The following is a 16423-nucleotide window of genomic DNA, read 5'->3' as shown; positions in this document are numbered from 1 at the left end:
TCACTGTTGACGTTGAGACTGGTGTTTTGTGGGTACCATTTAATGAAGCTGCCAGTTGAGGACCTGTGAGGCCTCTGTTTCTCAGACTAGAGACTCTGATGTACTTGCCCTCTTGCTCAGTTGTGCACCGGGGGCCCCCCACTTCTCTTTCTATTCTGGTTAGAGCCAGTTTGTGCTGTTCTGTGAAGGGAGTAGTACACACCGTTGTATGAGATCTTCAGTTTCTTGGCAATTTCTCGCATGGAATAGCCTTCCTTTCTCAGAACAAGAATAAACTGACGAGTTTCAGAAGAAAGTTCTTTTTTCCTGGCCATTTTGAGACTATAATCAAACCCACAAATGCTGATGCTCCAGATACTCAACTAGCCTAAGGAAAGCCAATTTTATTGCTTCTCTGATCAGCACAACAGTTTTCAGCTGTGCTAACATAATTGCACAAGGGTTTTCTAATGATCAATTAGCATTTTAACACAATAAACTTGGATTAGCTAACACAATGTGCCATTGGAACACAGGAGTGATGGTTGCTGAAAATGGGCCTCTGTACGCCTATGTAGATACTTCCATTAAAAATCAGCCGTTTCCAGCTATAATAGTCATTTACCACATTAACAATGTCTAGACTGTATTTCTGATCAATTTTATGTTATTTTAACTGAAGAAAATTGTGCTTTTCTTTAAAAAATAAGGACATTTCTAAGTGACCCCAAACTTTTGAGCGGTAGTGTACATAACATTTTTTTACTGCTACCAGATTCACAGATCTCTCAGACAAACAATCACTGTGTGTTTAAAAGCCACTTTTAAAATCACAGCCACACATTCACGGCTGAACACACAGACGCCAACGGCGTCAAAAACAGAGCCAAGCAGCCGCAGAACCACAGGACATAACAACAGCACAAAATGCAAATACACACACACACACACACACACACACACACACATGCGCACACACACGCGTGCACAAGCATACGCACACGCACGCGCACGCACACACACGCACGCGCGCGCACACACGCACACACATGCGCGCACATACACCTACATGCGCACACACACATGCACGCACACAGAACTGACTACTCAGGTTCTGGGTTGTTTTCTTTTATGCGTGGCGGCTTCACCGCCGCGAGCGTGCTGAGACTCGCGCGGCAGCGCTGAGCCTTCACCGAGTAACGAGACCGAGAGGAGGGAGAGGGGGAGGCCAGGCCGTGCCGCTCTGTGCTGGCCACGCCCATTCGCTTCCCATAGCATTCTGTGCTCAGATCTTAATGCTTACGCACAGCAGCAAGGAAACACTTCTGTTCCACCAGCTTTCTTCCATTCGTGATACAGAAGTAGTTGTATTCTCTACAAAGAGAACAGTTACGAAGAGTGAGATGGTATTCTGTCAATATGTGTTGACGCAAATGGCAACCGAAAATTGCCCTATATAGGTTTCTCCATTAAATTCAGACACTTCTGTAGGCAACATACAAGGAACAGACGCTCTCTTACTTGTTCACACTCTCTGAATCTCACTCAGTATCGACCGCAGCTGAGATCATACATCTCCAGCTTTGATCAGATGAGAGATAGTGACATCCTTTCATCTGGCACCGCATATTATATGCTTCCTAGAAAGGCTTTTCAACAGTAATGAAGCCAAGGCCCTAGTAACTGTCTAAAGGCATCAGATATTATCATTAGTTTCTCATGACCCATTGGCTTCAGAGTAGTTGTTGTAGGGCCATAAACTTGTTTGTGATTTAAAGTAAGAATATACAGTTCACATAACTCCATAACAGCCTGCACAGCAATGTTATGCCTTCACAGGTTGCATGTGCGTGTATTACATGATTAATTTGATCTTATCTTTACTTGGAACCTTAGCCTATGACATATGTAGCCTGACACCACTATGCTCAAGGAAAGGAGTTGCACGACTTCCTGTATGAACAGTACACAAGAGAAGAGCCACAAAAACAGCTTCACGTCACTTTCGCCAATTACTTTGATAAAACCCAGATCCACTGACAATGTGGCTAGTTGTCCTCAAATAGGACATCAGGATGGTGGTTCACCTTTCCTCTTCAATCCGACAGCCTCCATGTGCTCCAGCTCCTCATACACAAACTCAGGATTGGATGAATAACATTCGGCTACACAGACGAAACCCTCTACCGTTTGAATGCCAGACATAATGATAGCTTCAGTTTAAATTTGTCAGGAGCTTTGCTAACATTAAGGATGGAAGAACAGGCAGTGTGCTAGCCACCCTATGGTCAAGCCAGCTGCATTTAAACCACACCACTGTGGTCCTTAACCTCAGGAGTACAGAGCTTGTGCCACTTTCCTTCTCTTGAACCGAGAAGGAAAAGGTCAGCCGGCACAAAATAAAAACAGATTTTTATGTTTACAACTGTGAGCCAACACTATAAAATTAGTGTGTTTACATGCATGGCCTCTGGAAACATACCCATTGATTTCTCTATACCACCCATTACAAAGCCAGCGGGTCATCAGAAACTTCGGTAAGTTTCTTTAAATTTGCACACAGCAAATATTTAAAAAACTAAAACTGAAATAATATATTTAAAAAACTCCTGAAAGTGAAATATCTCTTCAAAACAGAAGATCAGATCTTCAGAGAGTGCGATCACAGAACTGCTTTAAGCCTACATTAAGTTCAATGAAACGCATAAGCAACTGTAGCTTCCAGCAGGAATATAACTATTGTTATACTGTGTGATTATGACTCAGAATAAGACCTTACATTTGGCCACTGGAACACTGGAGTCTGATGTTGCCATTATGATTTCAGACTTCCTTGATAAGTGCCAGTGGCTTGGTCACTCCGTCTTGATAGGAAGTCTAGTCTGATACAGGCATGCATGGGAAAAGCGGGAAAAGGGGGGGGGGTTGGGACAGCGCATAACGCAGCCAACAGAACAGCCCCTCAGTCAAAACCTTTCCTCAGTTTCAGCGCTCACTCGTTTCACTCACTCAGAGAGCCTTTTGTTTTTTCTCCCTTCAAATTAATTTAAAAAAAAGAACTGGCCTAAAGGGAATATGTCCACAGAGTTGCTTATCGGTTGCACAGGCCACCTTAAGTCAGTGTGGTACTTTTGGCACATTCGCTCTCCACTGCTGAATGGGCCGTGTCTGTGGGGGGTGGGGGGTGGGGGGGTACTGGTGGGGGGTAACTGTATACATGGGAGGGGTGCAATACCCTTGGGGGCAAGACATAAGGGCCGGGTGGTGCTGCGGACACTCAATACCCCTGTGAACTCAGATTAACTCCTCCCCCTCTTTCCTCGACTCCGCCTCTCTTCCGCTCCCTCTAGCTCGCCCTCTCTCGCTCCACCAATTTCTGAAGGTCAGTGACATTTGCAAATAGCTTCAGATTTCAGAAATCCGAAGCAGGGGAGAGAGGGAGGCAGTTAAGTGTTCAGTCACGCGGAAAAAGCATCTGTATTAACCCTATTAAAAGGCTACCTGTGATATTCTTCCAGAGTCAATCTGATTTTGTCCGTGAAACATCTCAGCCACACGAGCTGGTTACATTACATTTACGTTGCATTAATGCATTTAGTAGGTGCTTATCCAGGGCAACTTACACAGCTTGTATTAATTTAAATTCAATCAAGTTAAACAGCTGGATACTTTTACTGAAGCAATTCAAGTTAAGCACCTTGTTAAAGGGCACAACAACAGTGCCCCTCTTGGGATATGAGCTTGCAACCTCCAAGCAACAGGTTTCCTAACCAGCATAGGACACTGCCACCGCAGTACACCCAAAATCTGTATAACCGGTGCTCTAAGGATGTTGTTAAGGATTCATGCAAAAAAAGAAAAAAAAAAAACCAGACCAAACCTGGCAAGAAAACCCATGCACAGACCATAAATACTCATAAACACATATATAGTGTTTCACAAACACAGAAGGGTAAAGATATTAGGGTGCACACATAAGCGCACACACACCCATACGCACAGCCACACACACGCACGCGCGCACACAGAAATACGCAGTTGCGGGGACACACCACCAGACATTCAATCCCTTGCATAAACACACTGATGCACTCCCATGTGTGCTGCCATATGAACAGGCACAAACTGGAGCGCGGTGGTACACAAACACACCCGCGGACAGACGGGCCTTAAGGGGGACCCACGGAAACAGAGACGTAAACACGCTCGCGGTGACACACGCTGAGCAGCCGCCGCCGCCGCCAGACGCGTTAAGAGGGGGGGGGAGGGGGGAGAGAGGGAGAACCGATGCAGCCAGGAACGACAGGAGCACAGGAATTAAAAAGGAGGAGATTAAGGAGGCAGTGATTTGGCCGGTGGACCGGAGCGAGAGAGAAGTTGAAAGGTGTCGACGGAGTCAAATGCAGTCAGCGTGAATGCCAGAGGGAGGGTAAGAGAGAGAGAGAGGGAGAGAGAGAAAGCACAAAGACTATCATGTTTGCGTACTGTCTCCATCACTGTCATCAGGATGCGTTTTTCCACTCTCAAAATCGATTTAGGAGGAACAATGGATCAGGGTCATCACTGGTTTAAGCCCAGCTGCCCCAAATACAAAATACGGGCAGGCCTGCGTGCTGCCTCACACTCTCGCCCTCTCACTCAGCGTGCACCTGAGGCGTCGGCCTTTCTATCTCTGATTTACGGTCAGTCCGGTCTCTCGTTCCACCTCTGACTCTTACCTACCCGTGGACTCTCCACACACTGTTAAATTTGTGAGATCATGTCACGTCAAATACCGTACGCCTTTCGCTAAGCTCATCCCACTCAGTCATTCACCAGTGAAGTTCCATCGAACCAGAACCACATTCGGGCCGGGTTTGGATCTCACGCTCCTGCTGTGTCACGACTCGGCAATGCTGTCCCGCTCCAAGCAAAATAAGTAAATATTCAGTAAACCACAAACATACCCATCTGCTAAATGTTTGAGTATGGATCACTGCCCTTCGCTATTGATCCCCAGTATCACTGACAGCAGTCTATGTCTTTTAATGAGCGCGAGGCCTGTGAAAAAAGCGGTTTATTATAGGCATTTAGCAGACGTTCTTATCCAGAGCGACTTGCAGGCTTTCGAGCCATAACTGCTAAACTGCCAAGTAAATACAGCACCTGCGACAAACGAGTATGTGTGCTTGTTAGAAAGTGTTTGTATGTGTGAAAGTGAGTGCGTGTGTGTGTTCGAGAAAGAGAGAAAAAAAAGAGAAAGAGAGGGAGAGGCAGACAAAGACAGACAATAAAAGTGATGGAGAAAGTGTGAGATAAAGAGGAAGCTGTTGCATTATCAACCCAGGAAACACACTTCCCCTCTAACTGCTGTGTGAAAGTGTGTGTGCGTATGATCATTCAATTGTGTTTGTATGTGTGTATCTGTGAGACAGAGTTTGTATTTTCATATTAATTGCACATGTACAGTAGATGCCTGTAAATTGTCCTAGATAGCCCAGTTTTTTTCCTCCAAAAGACAGATAACAATGAATTAACAGTGAAAAAACAGTAATAATCAGACTGCTGTGACATACCAAACATCATCATTAACAACAAAAACCAGAATAGTAAACAACTACAGCACACAGTACTAAAGGAAATGCCTCTGTGGAATTAAGTGCCTGCCTGCTTAACTGCAACAAATTACAATAATCTTCCGTCTCTGACCCTCTCATACTGTCCATTTTATCAGCCTAGTGTTGCGTATGAAGGTGAGCGCTTGGGTTAGCCAATGGCAATCACCACCACGCAAATCTTCAGGCAATGGTGAAGAGCGCAACAATCTGTGCATTTCAGACCAAATGGCAGTCTTGTGTGGCTCTAATATCTTCTGTGAACATGGTGCATGGTCTCGAGCACTTCTGTGAAGGGAAAGGGTAGGGCTGTTCTGGTATGTTGGGCTGGGGCTGGCTCTATCTGAGCTGTGCTGAGACTCCCAGTCGCCAGTGCTCTTTTGGATCTTTACCCAGCACCCTCATCTCCCAAAGCCCACCTCAGAGATGGGGGGGGGGGGGGGGTATAAGGTAAATAGGGACAGCCGGAGGGAAAGGACAGGGTGAGAGAAAGTGAGGGATGGTGGGAGAGGGCAGAGAGGAGGGGAGGTCTTCAGTTTGGGGACTACCCTCATCGTCTGGAAGACTTCCTGCCTACTTTCCCACGCTGGCTCATTTTGAGTAGGAGAAGATGGAGGGAGGGAGAGAGAGAGAAGGGGAGAGAGAGATTGAGAGAGAGAGAAGGAGAGAGAGAGAGAGAAAGAGGAGAGAGGGAGAGAGAAAAGGGGAGAGGGAGACAGGGAGAGAGAAAAGGGGAGAGGGAGACAGAGAGAGAGAAGGGGAGAGAGAGAGAGAGAGAGAGAGAGATAGAGAGAGATAGAAAGCAGAAAGAGGAAGCGTCATCCCTTAGTTTACACTGGAGAAAGAACTTTGTTGCCCTGTCTCTTCTCAGCTGATGACAACCAGCTGGCTGGCAGATAGTGAGGGAGAGGGAAAGAGAGAGAGAGAGAGAGATGGGGGTGATTGATTGGCTCGATGCTGCAGTACATTAAAACTACACTGAGAGAGGGTTATCACAGTATATACAGACTGACTACTGACTGAATGGAAATTGCACCACATAATGTCAGACCTGGGACAAAGCTAATGCAGTGTGTACACTTTAATGACACTACTTTACATTACGTCTGCACACAAAAGACAAGTAGTGCAAATACAGTGTATACACACTGACTGATTCGCCACCGCAGTACTCAGAGAGGAGCTGTAAGGACACTAAAAAGGGCCAAAGAAAAAAAACAGTGTCATGACAGTGGAAATCAATACTACATCCACAGACCTCAGAAGAGCCTGATGGAGAGCAACCACTTGCATGGAGGAAAAGGCCCAGAACCAGCTCCCTCATTACAATATGTCTGACCGCCGATAAAACGCACCCAGCCTCTGTAACTCAACTGTTGCACAACCCCGCAGTAAAGACCACACGGGAACATTGTAAAAGGGTGCGGGCGTGTCTTCCTTTCCACACAAAATTTACTTGCCGCAGCCAGACCAGGCGCCCTCCGAAATCTAACGTTCAGCTCAGCAGGAAAACCTCCCGTTCCTTTTGCCCATTTCATTCAGTCAGAAACAATGAATTTGTTGCTATAGTGACCTTTCTTTGTTCACAGTTGTGCTTTTATTTGCAACTAAAAAGTGATTATGAAACTCCCTATAAGAATGTGTATGAGGAACAAGTTTCAAGGAAGTGGTAAATGAGCAGAAGAAAGAAATCAGGCACTTTTATCAACCTTTACCTTGTTTAAATGAGAAAAAGAAAAAGAGATGAAGAGATGAAGAAGGAGGAAGTGAAGTAATGAGAGATATAATAATAGAAATATTAAATATAATTATAGAATGATAAAATACAATAATAGCAAAATCTAGAGTTACTAGAGAGGTGGCCTCTTTACTATAAACTCTACATTTGTCCCACTAGAGATATTATCTGGCAACACAAAACAGTGTCATTGCTTTTCCTCAGGCTGTAAGTGTCCTAGTGTCCTAATACAATACTCCCTACACACCCAACACATACACACACACACACACACCCAACACACACACACACAGACAAGCGCACACGCAAAGATGGAAGGGCCAAAGAAAATCAGTCTAACTTTTGCATGCCATATTTTAACTGGCAGCATACCACACGTGCCTGCATGATAAATATACAACAGGGAAAAAAGATAGAGAGGGCACGAAAGGGGGGTAGGGTAAAGGAACGAGAAAAATGCCGGTGGGGAGAAAAAGGGAGCGAGGGAGGGAGGATGAGTGAAGAGGTGATTTAATTTCACTGCCTGAAATTTGATTCGATTCACGTGGCTTCACATGACGGCACTGTCTGACTAATTGGCAGGGAAGAGTGGGAGAGAAGGAGGGTGGGAGAGAGAAAGAAAGAGGGGGAGAATAAGGGAGACAAGGAAAGGGAAAGTGGGAGCGAGGGACAGGAGGGAGAGTAGAGGAGATAAGGGAGGGACAGGCAGAGGAGGAGGACAAGAGAGATAGAGAGTGATAAAGAGAGATAGGGAGAAGTAGAGGGGAGGGGTTTGGAGGAAGATTTCAGAAGGGTGGGGGGGGAGTGAGGAGGGGTAGTCAAAGGGGCAGGAGAAGGAGGGCAGAGAGAGCAAGAGAGAGAGAGGGAGAGAGAGAGAGAGAGCTTGCAGTGTCAGAGGAATAGTCATGGGGAGACAGTAAGAGCTCAGAGAGCAAACCGAGAGACACAAGTGACAGAGAGGACAGCACTGTGCTTCATGTGCACTCTGATACAAGGGATGCGGGTGGCCAGAAGGGGTCAGCACTGACCTTGTTGGCCCCAGTCCAATATAGGAAGAACCCTTGAGGATCCACTCTCAACGTCACAAGAGCCGCCTCCTGGAAAGGAAATGCAGACAAACAGTTTAGATCACAGAGCATAAACAGACAGCCATGCTAACATATGCACACATGCTACACATGCACCACCCAGAATCACAAATACAACACGCAGACATCCGTTTCTGTGGACAGGAGACATGTAAACACAGCAGGACAAACAAAGTTTTTTTATATTTTTTATTTTTATTTCTTTAAAGTAGCCAAGGCTAATTTGACACTCCTAGCATTTGAGAATGGTGGCTCTCATTAATAGATGTAGCAAGCTAATATTAAAGAGATTTCCACAAATATTGGGACAGTCAGAACGAAAGAAAAGCTATCCTAGAACCAAGCACCAATGACAGCAATGGTAGTAGAAGCAGTCATGGTGGTTATATTCATACAAGTCACCTCATTTTTTAATGGCAAACAAACTGCAAGTAGACTGTATTTGACAGCATAACCAAAATCATTAGTTATGAGTGTTTGATAAGAGGCAAGTTTGATGCAGTATTGTTAATTTTAAAATAGGACATAGCTTACAGTATATTAATAATGTGAGGCACTCCGCCATGCCACTATTGGCAGAAAAGGTGTCCTTCATTCATCTTTAAAATTAAAATCTCTCAATTCATTGAGAATAGTACAGTGGACGCTGGATGAACAGCCAACACGAGAAACCTTGTAAAACTGGATATATATGTTCAATAGATTTCAATGATCTTTTTTCATTATTATAATTCAGTTAAAGTTTTTAAAGACATTTTTGGAATGGCTATCCAAAGATGCTTAATCTACAACTGAAGCAATGCAGTCCAATCATTTATGCTTTTTTTATGGTTAATGGCACATTGCTATCAAAAACTGTCTGATATCATAATTAGCCCATTACTTTTCAACCATACAAAACCAAAATTTCAGATTCCCCCCACCCCTCTCCACCCATCCCAACCAGCATGCTCCTCTTAAAAATCTGGAGAACACCCATTTCTACTCTTTAGTTTCATATTTATTCCCCCCATCAATACTTCTCTCTTTGCGGAACAACAAGAAAATGCAAGAGGAAGGAAGAAGATCAGTCCGCTGAGTAGAAACTCTGACTGAACTGGTTTCGGGTTTATCCAATCAGCACACAATAAGCAGTTTCCCTGACAGAAGTGAAACAGCATCACATGGAAGGGGAAAGAGTGAGGAGCAAAGGTTACTGAATGTAGTGGAATGTTTAGAAATGAAAATTTGCCAAGTGTACCTTCACAATATCCACAGCACTGGGCTTAAATACACTACACCACAAATACCCAATGTTTCCAACGACTAAAGTCCCAGTATACACAGGGAAAACGTCGGCCATTTTGAGACCGATTAATCTGGCCATTGGAGCTACTGTTGGTTCTAACCTTCATGGCACAATGTTTGCTTGTCTGAAATGGACAACAAGCCATGACCATGGAGCAAAATCACAGAGGTTGTGAATATATCACATTGTCAGTAGTGCCATTGGAAGCGAACAAAGATTGTTTGTTGCCCTGAGGGGAACATGGAAAAGTGCGAGGCAACTTAAAACGACTGGCTTTCACATTAATCGAGGAGCTCAGATGTTAAAGATCCAAGCACATGTTATTTATGAAGGTCTATTGTCTAAGTCATAATTCCCCTGAAACATGACTCTGAATAAAACGGTCACCACAGAGACACTGTGAGATCATACTCAACCTGTTTCTCAGTCCGGAGCGCCACTAAATCCTTTATTGAGAAATGAAAGGTTACAGACAATGTGTGCACACAGTCATGTGACAATCATTTCATGCACCTGCACATGCACATCATACGCAGCTTTCGAAAAATACTTAGATGAAACCGAAATTCAATAATCCGATTCACTTCTCAAGATTGACCTTTCGAATAACTGAACACACCTCTTCGACTAAGCACGGGATGTGCTTCAATTACTTTCTCTGAAACTAATGACTTGCCACAGAGATCAGAACCAACTGCGCATCCACGATATGGCATCAAGAAACCCATATTGACAATTTATTATTTCATGCAAATAGGATTCTTCAAACCTTATTCAGGAATACCACCTTATAAAAAAACCATTTTTTCTTAATTAACAAAAGAAAATCTAAAATCTATAATAATAAACAGGCCTTGAAAATGGATCAATTTGGGCAACAGTTCAAATAGCCAATCAGAGCAAAACAAGAAGCCTCTCCTGTTCCCTAGATCAATGAGGTGCAGAGGTGAAAGCTTAACTTGAGTGGGGGGGGGGGGGTGCTTTGAGGTTAAGGTAATGGAGTCCTGAATGGGGGATCAGGGAATTAAATCCCAGATGGAACATTATTGTTCCAGCCTTGAAATCAGTACCACGGCCAGATGACTCAGACACTAAATGCTGGGATAGAGAGCTGCCGTACCTCCAACCCAATGTGCTTACAGTGCACACACACACCCCCAGCACTGCTGCCGAATAATGTCCTCCGCCAAATGTGAATCAGCGAGCAGCAGTAAAAGCCACGGCAGACACTGAGCTCCGCATAATGGGCAGACGGAATGCTGTGATGACCGCGCGGTGCAGCGGTCTGGTTGATGGCCTGCGATGGTGCGGCGGTTATGGAAATGGTCCCATAGCCAGGACCCCGTTCCCGAGAAGCCCGCTCTGCTAATTGCACTCCCAACCGAAGTGTCCTTACCCAATCAGTAAATACCCCGTTGTGTAAACGGAACGCCTGTAGTAATGTGAATTACGCAACTCCGCGATGCCAGCAAGTGAATAATGCAATGCGCTGCTCTGTCCAGTGGCTTCATGCCACAGAAATCTGTATGTGCTTTCACTATAAGGAGGCTGAAATATGGATTCCAGGAAACAGATGGAACAAGGTCACAAGGAATCAATATGTACTTGCATTTCCAGTGCATTGAAATTTTTGGCAATGCATACAGTCAGAGTTGGGTAGTAATGGAATACCAGTAATGCCTTTATGTATTTACAATGCAAACAAATGTAACTTTATTTCAGTCAGGGCAACTCACGTATTTGAATATATTAATGAATATGCAATGTGATTATTTTGGTTTGGCGCCGAACGGATCTGCTCTAGGTACTTCTGTGCACGCACCAGCATGCATTAGCCTATCAAACAAAAAGCACGATACATTTCCCTCTTACTAAATGGGAAAAATATCAAAAGCCCCCCCCCCCCAGCACCTAGAAGCCGATCCAAACAACAGGTGGAAGCTGGGATGGTGGAAAGAGAGCGCAATTGTGAGCAGCAGGAAGCGAAGCATGCAAAGAGCAGCACAGGAGAGGTCTCAGTTTAAAAAGGTGCTCCATTAGTGATGCATGCATATGATTGGCTGAGTATGAGAACATGTAGCATTGTGTGTATTTGATTGGATGAGTATGAGAACGTAGTATTGTGTGCATGTGATTGGCTGAGTGTGAGAACATGTAGCATTGCATGTACGTGATTGGTTGAGCATGAGAACATGTAGTATTGTGTGTATGTGATTGGTTGAGTATGAGAACATGCAGCATTGTGTGTATGTGACTGGCTGAGTATGAGGACATGTAGAATTGTGTGTACGTGATTGGTTGAGTATGAGGACATGTAGTATTGTGTGTACGTGATTGGTTGAGTATGAGGACATGTAGGATTGCGTGTACGTGACAGGCTGAGTATGAGGACATGTAGGATTGCGTGTACGTGACAGGCTGAGTATGAGGACATGTAGGATTTTGTGTAACGTGATTGGCTGAGTATAAGAATATGTGGTTGCAGAGGCTGACTAATGGTCAGCTGCAGCAAGCTTCCTGCTTGAACATGCTCTGCGTATTTCATGAGCAACACTCATTGAGCTGGCGTCCTTATCTAAATGTGAGTAATCATATGTACTCTTCAAAAATCTGTGGATGAATTCACTGGATTGTTCTCAAATTCAATAAATGGTTTTAAATTTCACAATTTTTATCAGCATTTAAAAGGCAGAATCAGTGTAGATAAGATCAACGGATCAATGTTTCTCAAGTTCTGCCATGGAGAATGAAGAGTAAATTCCTGTCAGGATTTTAAATGATCTATAGATGTCGGGAAAGGCTGTAAAATATTGTGACGGAATGAATAAAAAATGCTGTAACACAAAAAAGGGAATAATCAGCATAATTAATCGGGTTAATTATTAGGCATTGATTCAGCTTGTGCGTTGCTTGATCGTTAATCAAGGAAAGTAAACGGAAAGCAGTTGAGAACAACGATTGGTTTAAAGGTACAATAATACTTCAGGGAAAAGCATCACCACCAGAGTCATTTAAAGATTCTTCTCACAGCGCTGAATACAGCCAAGCTTGCATAGGGTGGAGCAAAACCTTTCATAGATGGCTTTGAATGAACCCTCCCATAACCTGTTCAACGTAATCGGCGGTCGTGCGTTGCCCTATAGAGCTATCTGTCTCAGTCGGCACTGGCACCGTCTGCATTCAATCTGAGACCATGTGACCCATCCTTGCACCCCAACATGGCGCCTTAAGCGAATGAGCCACCCAGCAGCCCCTGAGCATGTGTAATTTAGAAAAAACATTTTTCAATCTATAAAAGTGACTAAAGTAGGATGGGGAAGAAAGAGAATGGGAGACCCCCCCCTCCCCCCCTCCCCCCCTCCCCCCTCCCCCCTCATATCATCGGCTTCCTTGAGAAAATGGTTCACTAAATCAGTTTATTAACATAGATCGGACAATAATCCTGTTAACAGCCATTCATCCCACTCTCCAATTATCGCTTCCAGTTTTTATCAAGAGAGCAGCCATCCTTATGCTAATGACGCACTAATGATGACAGTGTTGACCCCTAGCACTCTGGCCAGCAGCGACTGTCGTGTATCAACAACAGTTACGACAGAGATATAAATGACAACAATAACTTCCTTTCTCCTTGTGCAGCTAAGCATTTTTGTCCCCACTGGTAATGTATTCCTCCTCTGCCATGCACTCTTCTTGGCCCTCCATCCATCCCTACATCCCTAGTCCCTCTGGTGAACACTGTACCCTACTGATCAAACAGTGTAGATACGATCTTTTGGGTTTCACGACCATCTTAAATCCGGCTAATCGTATTTGCACTAAGTTCAGATTGGTTTGGACATTTGAGAGCATGTTCATAAATTCCAGGTGACCCTAATTTAGCTGACTAGCAGAAGAGTAAGCTTTTAAATCAGCACAAAATGCTCCCACGTCACATTTGATAAGGCTGGCCCAAAAGCCAGATGTTAATGAAATACTGCCAAAGCAGCCCCTGCAATGTGAATAGACATTCCTGACAGTATTATTGAAAGCTTTCAAGGTTAAATGGGGGACTGATTGGAAGATGAACATTTAATCACCTGTTGCATCTTGCTTATGGAGCAGACATTTTTTATTATGCACTGCTGGATTCAATTGAATTCTCCTAATTCAGGGAATTAATGAAAATTCAGCTCATTAACTAAAGAATCTCAACATGACTGAATTGAAATTAAATCGATTCCAGCCCCGCTATTCTGATTATTTTGAATACAACAGACCAATCTGCCCTGCTCTCCTGCATTTGCTCAAACTGTGAAAAAGCCAAATGTCTTTTAAAAAGTTTTTCTACCACAGGGAAAGGTGTAAACTCAAAGTCGGGAGCAGTATCTGTAAATATCTGATCTGTGTTATGTTCACGCTCGTAGTCATGAATTCAATATTTTCTGTCAAAATGCACTTAAGCAAACTCTGTATGCCACATATTTGTTTTGTAAACGAGATGGATTGGCTCATTTCCCCAAAAAAAATCCACAAACTGCCATAAACTCGTCGTGCCTATACATATATATATATATATATTTTTAGCAGAGTTACTACTGCTGAAGCAAGAAGGGAATAACAACCCCCTGAAATGAACAGGAAAACTGAAGCATGTTTACTGCACTTTTGATGTACATAAACAAATTCAACAAATGTGTAATTAGAACCACACACATTTCAAAAGCCACTTTCATCATGTGGCTATTCGGGTTTTAACAAGGACGGATAAACTGGAAGTCAAAGAAGAATTTTCTCGTAAAATATACTTAATGACACTGCCACACACATTCAAATGAAAAAGAATCAATATGGACCAATTAAATTAAACCTCCATCAAGCATGGAGTATTTCCGCCCTATCTAGTTTCCATGAAACATCATTAGGGTTGGCCAATGACCTAATCACTGAATCTCAGGAGTACAAAAAAACTGAACTTCTTTCATTTCAACATGTAATGGTTTTGTAATGTATGCTGTGCAGTCTAATTAACATTCTCCTTGGCCTTCAGCACGTGCAGGTTCTTATTCTGATTGCGCACTGAACACAGTCCTACACTGGCACATTTACGCACGTTTAATTGTTTTAATTGAGCCATCTACAAATGTCTAGGTGTCACCTTCAGACCTGAGGAGTTGGAACCAATAACCCACAGAATGATTCCTAGATGATCCCAAAGTTTCCCACTACTCAAGTAGATAGTGGTTCCATGTAATGCAATAAAAGCTCCAAAGTACCAAAAAGGAAACCGCAAACATGAAAAGGGAAACATCAGAGGAATTTAACCCAGTTGGATCAATGGGCTATGGGCACCTGTTGAACCATGTGTGCCCAGAATGTCCCCGGATAAGAGCATGTCTATGGGCGGAGCCGAGGTGAAGTGATGTCAGCAGATTGTCACATTAATACTTATTGGCTGGGGTGTTGTGTCAGCCCCAGGGTTGTTTGGCAGCCATGTTTATAGTTCTGCACGTCATAGCCTTGGGAGTACAGCAGACGGTCGTGTCAGTAAAGCACCTTTGGACTGGGTAGACGCGAGGACAGGAAGGTGGAGAGAGATAGGGACAGAGAGAGGGAACGAGCCAGGGAGAGAGAGAGAGGGAGGGAGGGCAAGATAGACAGAGACAGAGAGAGCTGCGCGAAATTACGAGGATTTACTCAGCGTTGGAGGGAGCTGCCCACATTCACACACAGGTGTGTTTGACCTCAACACACTCCCTCTCTGTTTCGCAGCACACTGTGAGGGTGTAGCAGCACGTTTCACAGAATGGCATAACTTCCATGGATATAAACAGCCCAGATCACACACATTCACTAAACGCTACAGCTGCTTTATTAGACGGCAATTACAGGAATTCTAGAATGCCAGTCACCTGATATTAAAAAGTGGGTACTGAAAATGTGTATCCATATGCATACATGTATATTTGCAAAGATATAAGTCTGTGTGAGCTGGCATGTGTAGGCCTATATGTTCACTGTAGTGCTTACACTACCTCAAATGCGCTCACACACACACACACACGCTCACACACTCGCGCACAGACTCTCGTGCACACAGTACTTGAAAGTCTGAGAAATGTGGACATTAAGCAGAATTATTTTGTGGAACTCTCTCAAGTGATTAAAACAGTCAGCTGGAAAGCGAGCCCGTCACATCTTAGAGAAGAACAAAGTGACAAGAAGAAGAGGGATGTGGTGAGAGAGAGAGAGCAGAAGGAAAAAGAGCAGAGAGAATGAGAACATTCAACAAGAGGGAGAGGTTATGCCAAGCAACATGAAGGGGAAGAGAGGGAACATGGGGACATAGTGGAGAAATGGTGAATGAGACTAAAGAGAGAACAAATACATGATAAAGCATCCTACAAATGTGATGGCACTCGTTTCCATCTTAAAAGAACATAAGGGTAAAGGCAGACACCGACTTATAAAATATTTTTTACTGACACAGTGAAGTGATGGGGAGACAGACATCCTCATAAATACACTTGAGGAAACAATGCATTCAAATTGAACAGAGGGAGTGAGGGGGAATGTTTTGGCTACAGAGATACCAAACAAGCTGGAACAGGAAGTCATTCAAGGAGAAACACACACCCACAGAGGAAAATCGTACAGGCGACTTTCCTTCTCTCTCTCTCTCTCTCTTTCACACACACACACACACACACACACTCACAAATAATAAAATTGCTACACAATGGGCTTTCCCCATAAA

General features: G+C 43.9%; 1 protein-coding gene across 1 annotated transcript in view; it reads right to left on the bottom strand.

Annotated features, from left to right (window-relative positions):
- plcb3 (phospholipase C, beta 3 (phosphatidylinositol-specific)) overlaps positions 1-16423 on the bottom strand; it is a 50725-nt gene that overhangs the window by 30284 nt on the left and 4018 nt on the right. The window contains exon 2 of the mRNA XM_064329117.1: positions 8340-8408. Coding sequence (XP_064185187.1) covers positions 8340-8408 — 69 coding nt within the window. The remainder of the gene's footprint in view (positions 1-8339; positions 8409-16423) is intronic.

Source organism: Anguilla rostrata, chromosome 3 (genome assembly GCF_018555375.3).
Source record: "Anguilla rostrata isolate EN2019 chromosome 3, ASM1855537v3, whole genome shotgun sequence".
NCBI lineage: Eukaryota > Metazoa > Chordata > Actinopteri > Anguilliformes > Anguillidae > Anguilla > Anguilla rostrata.
Note: the sequence above shows the minus strand (reverse complement) of the source record. Positions and strands in the feature narration are given on the sequence as shown.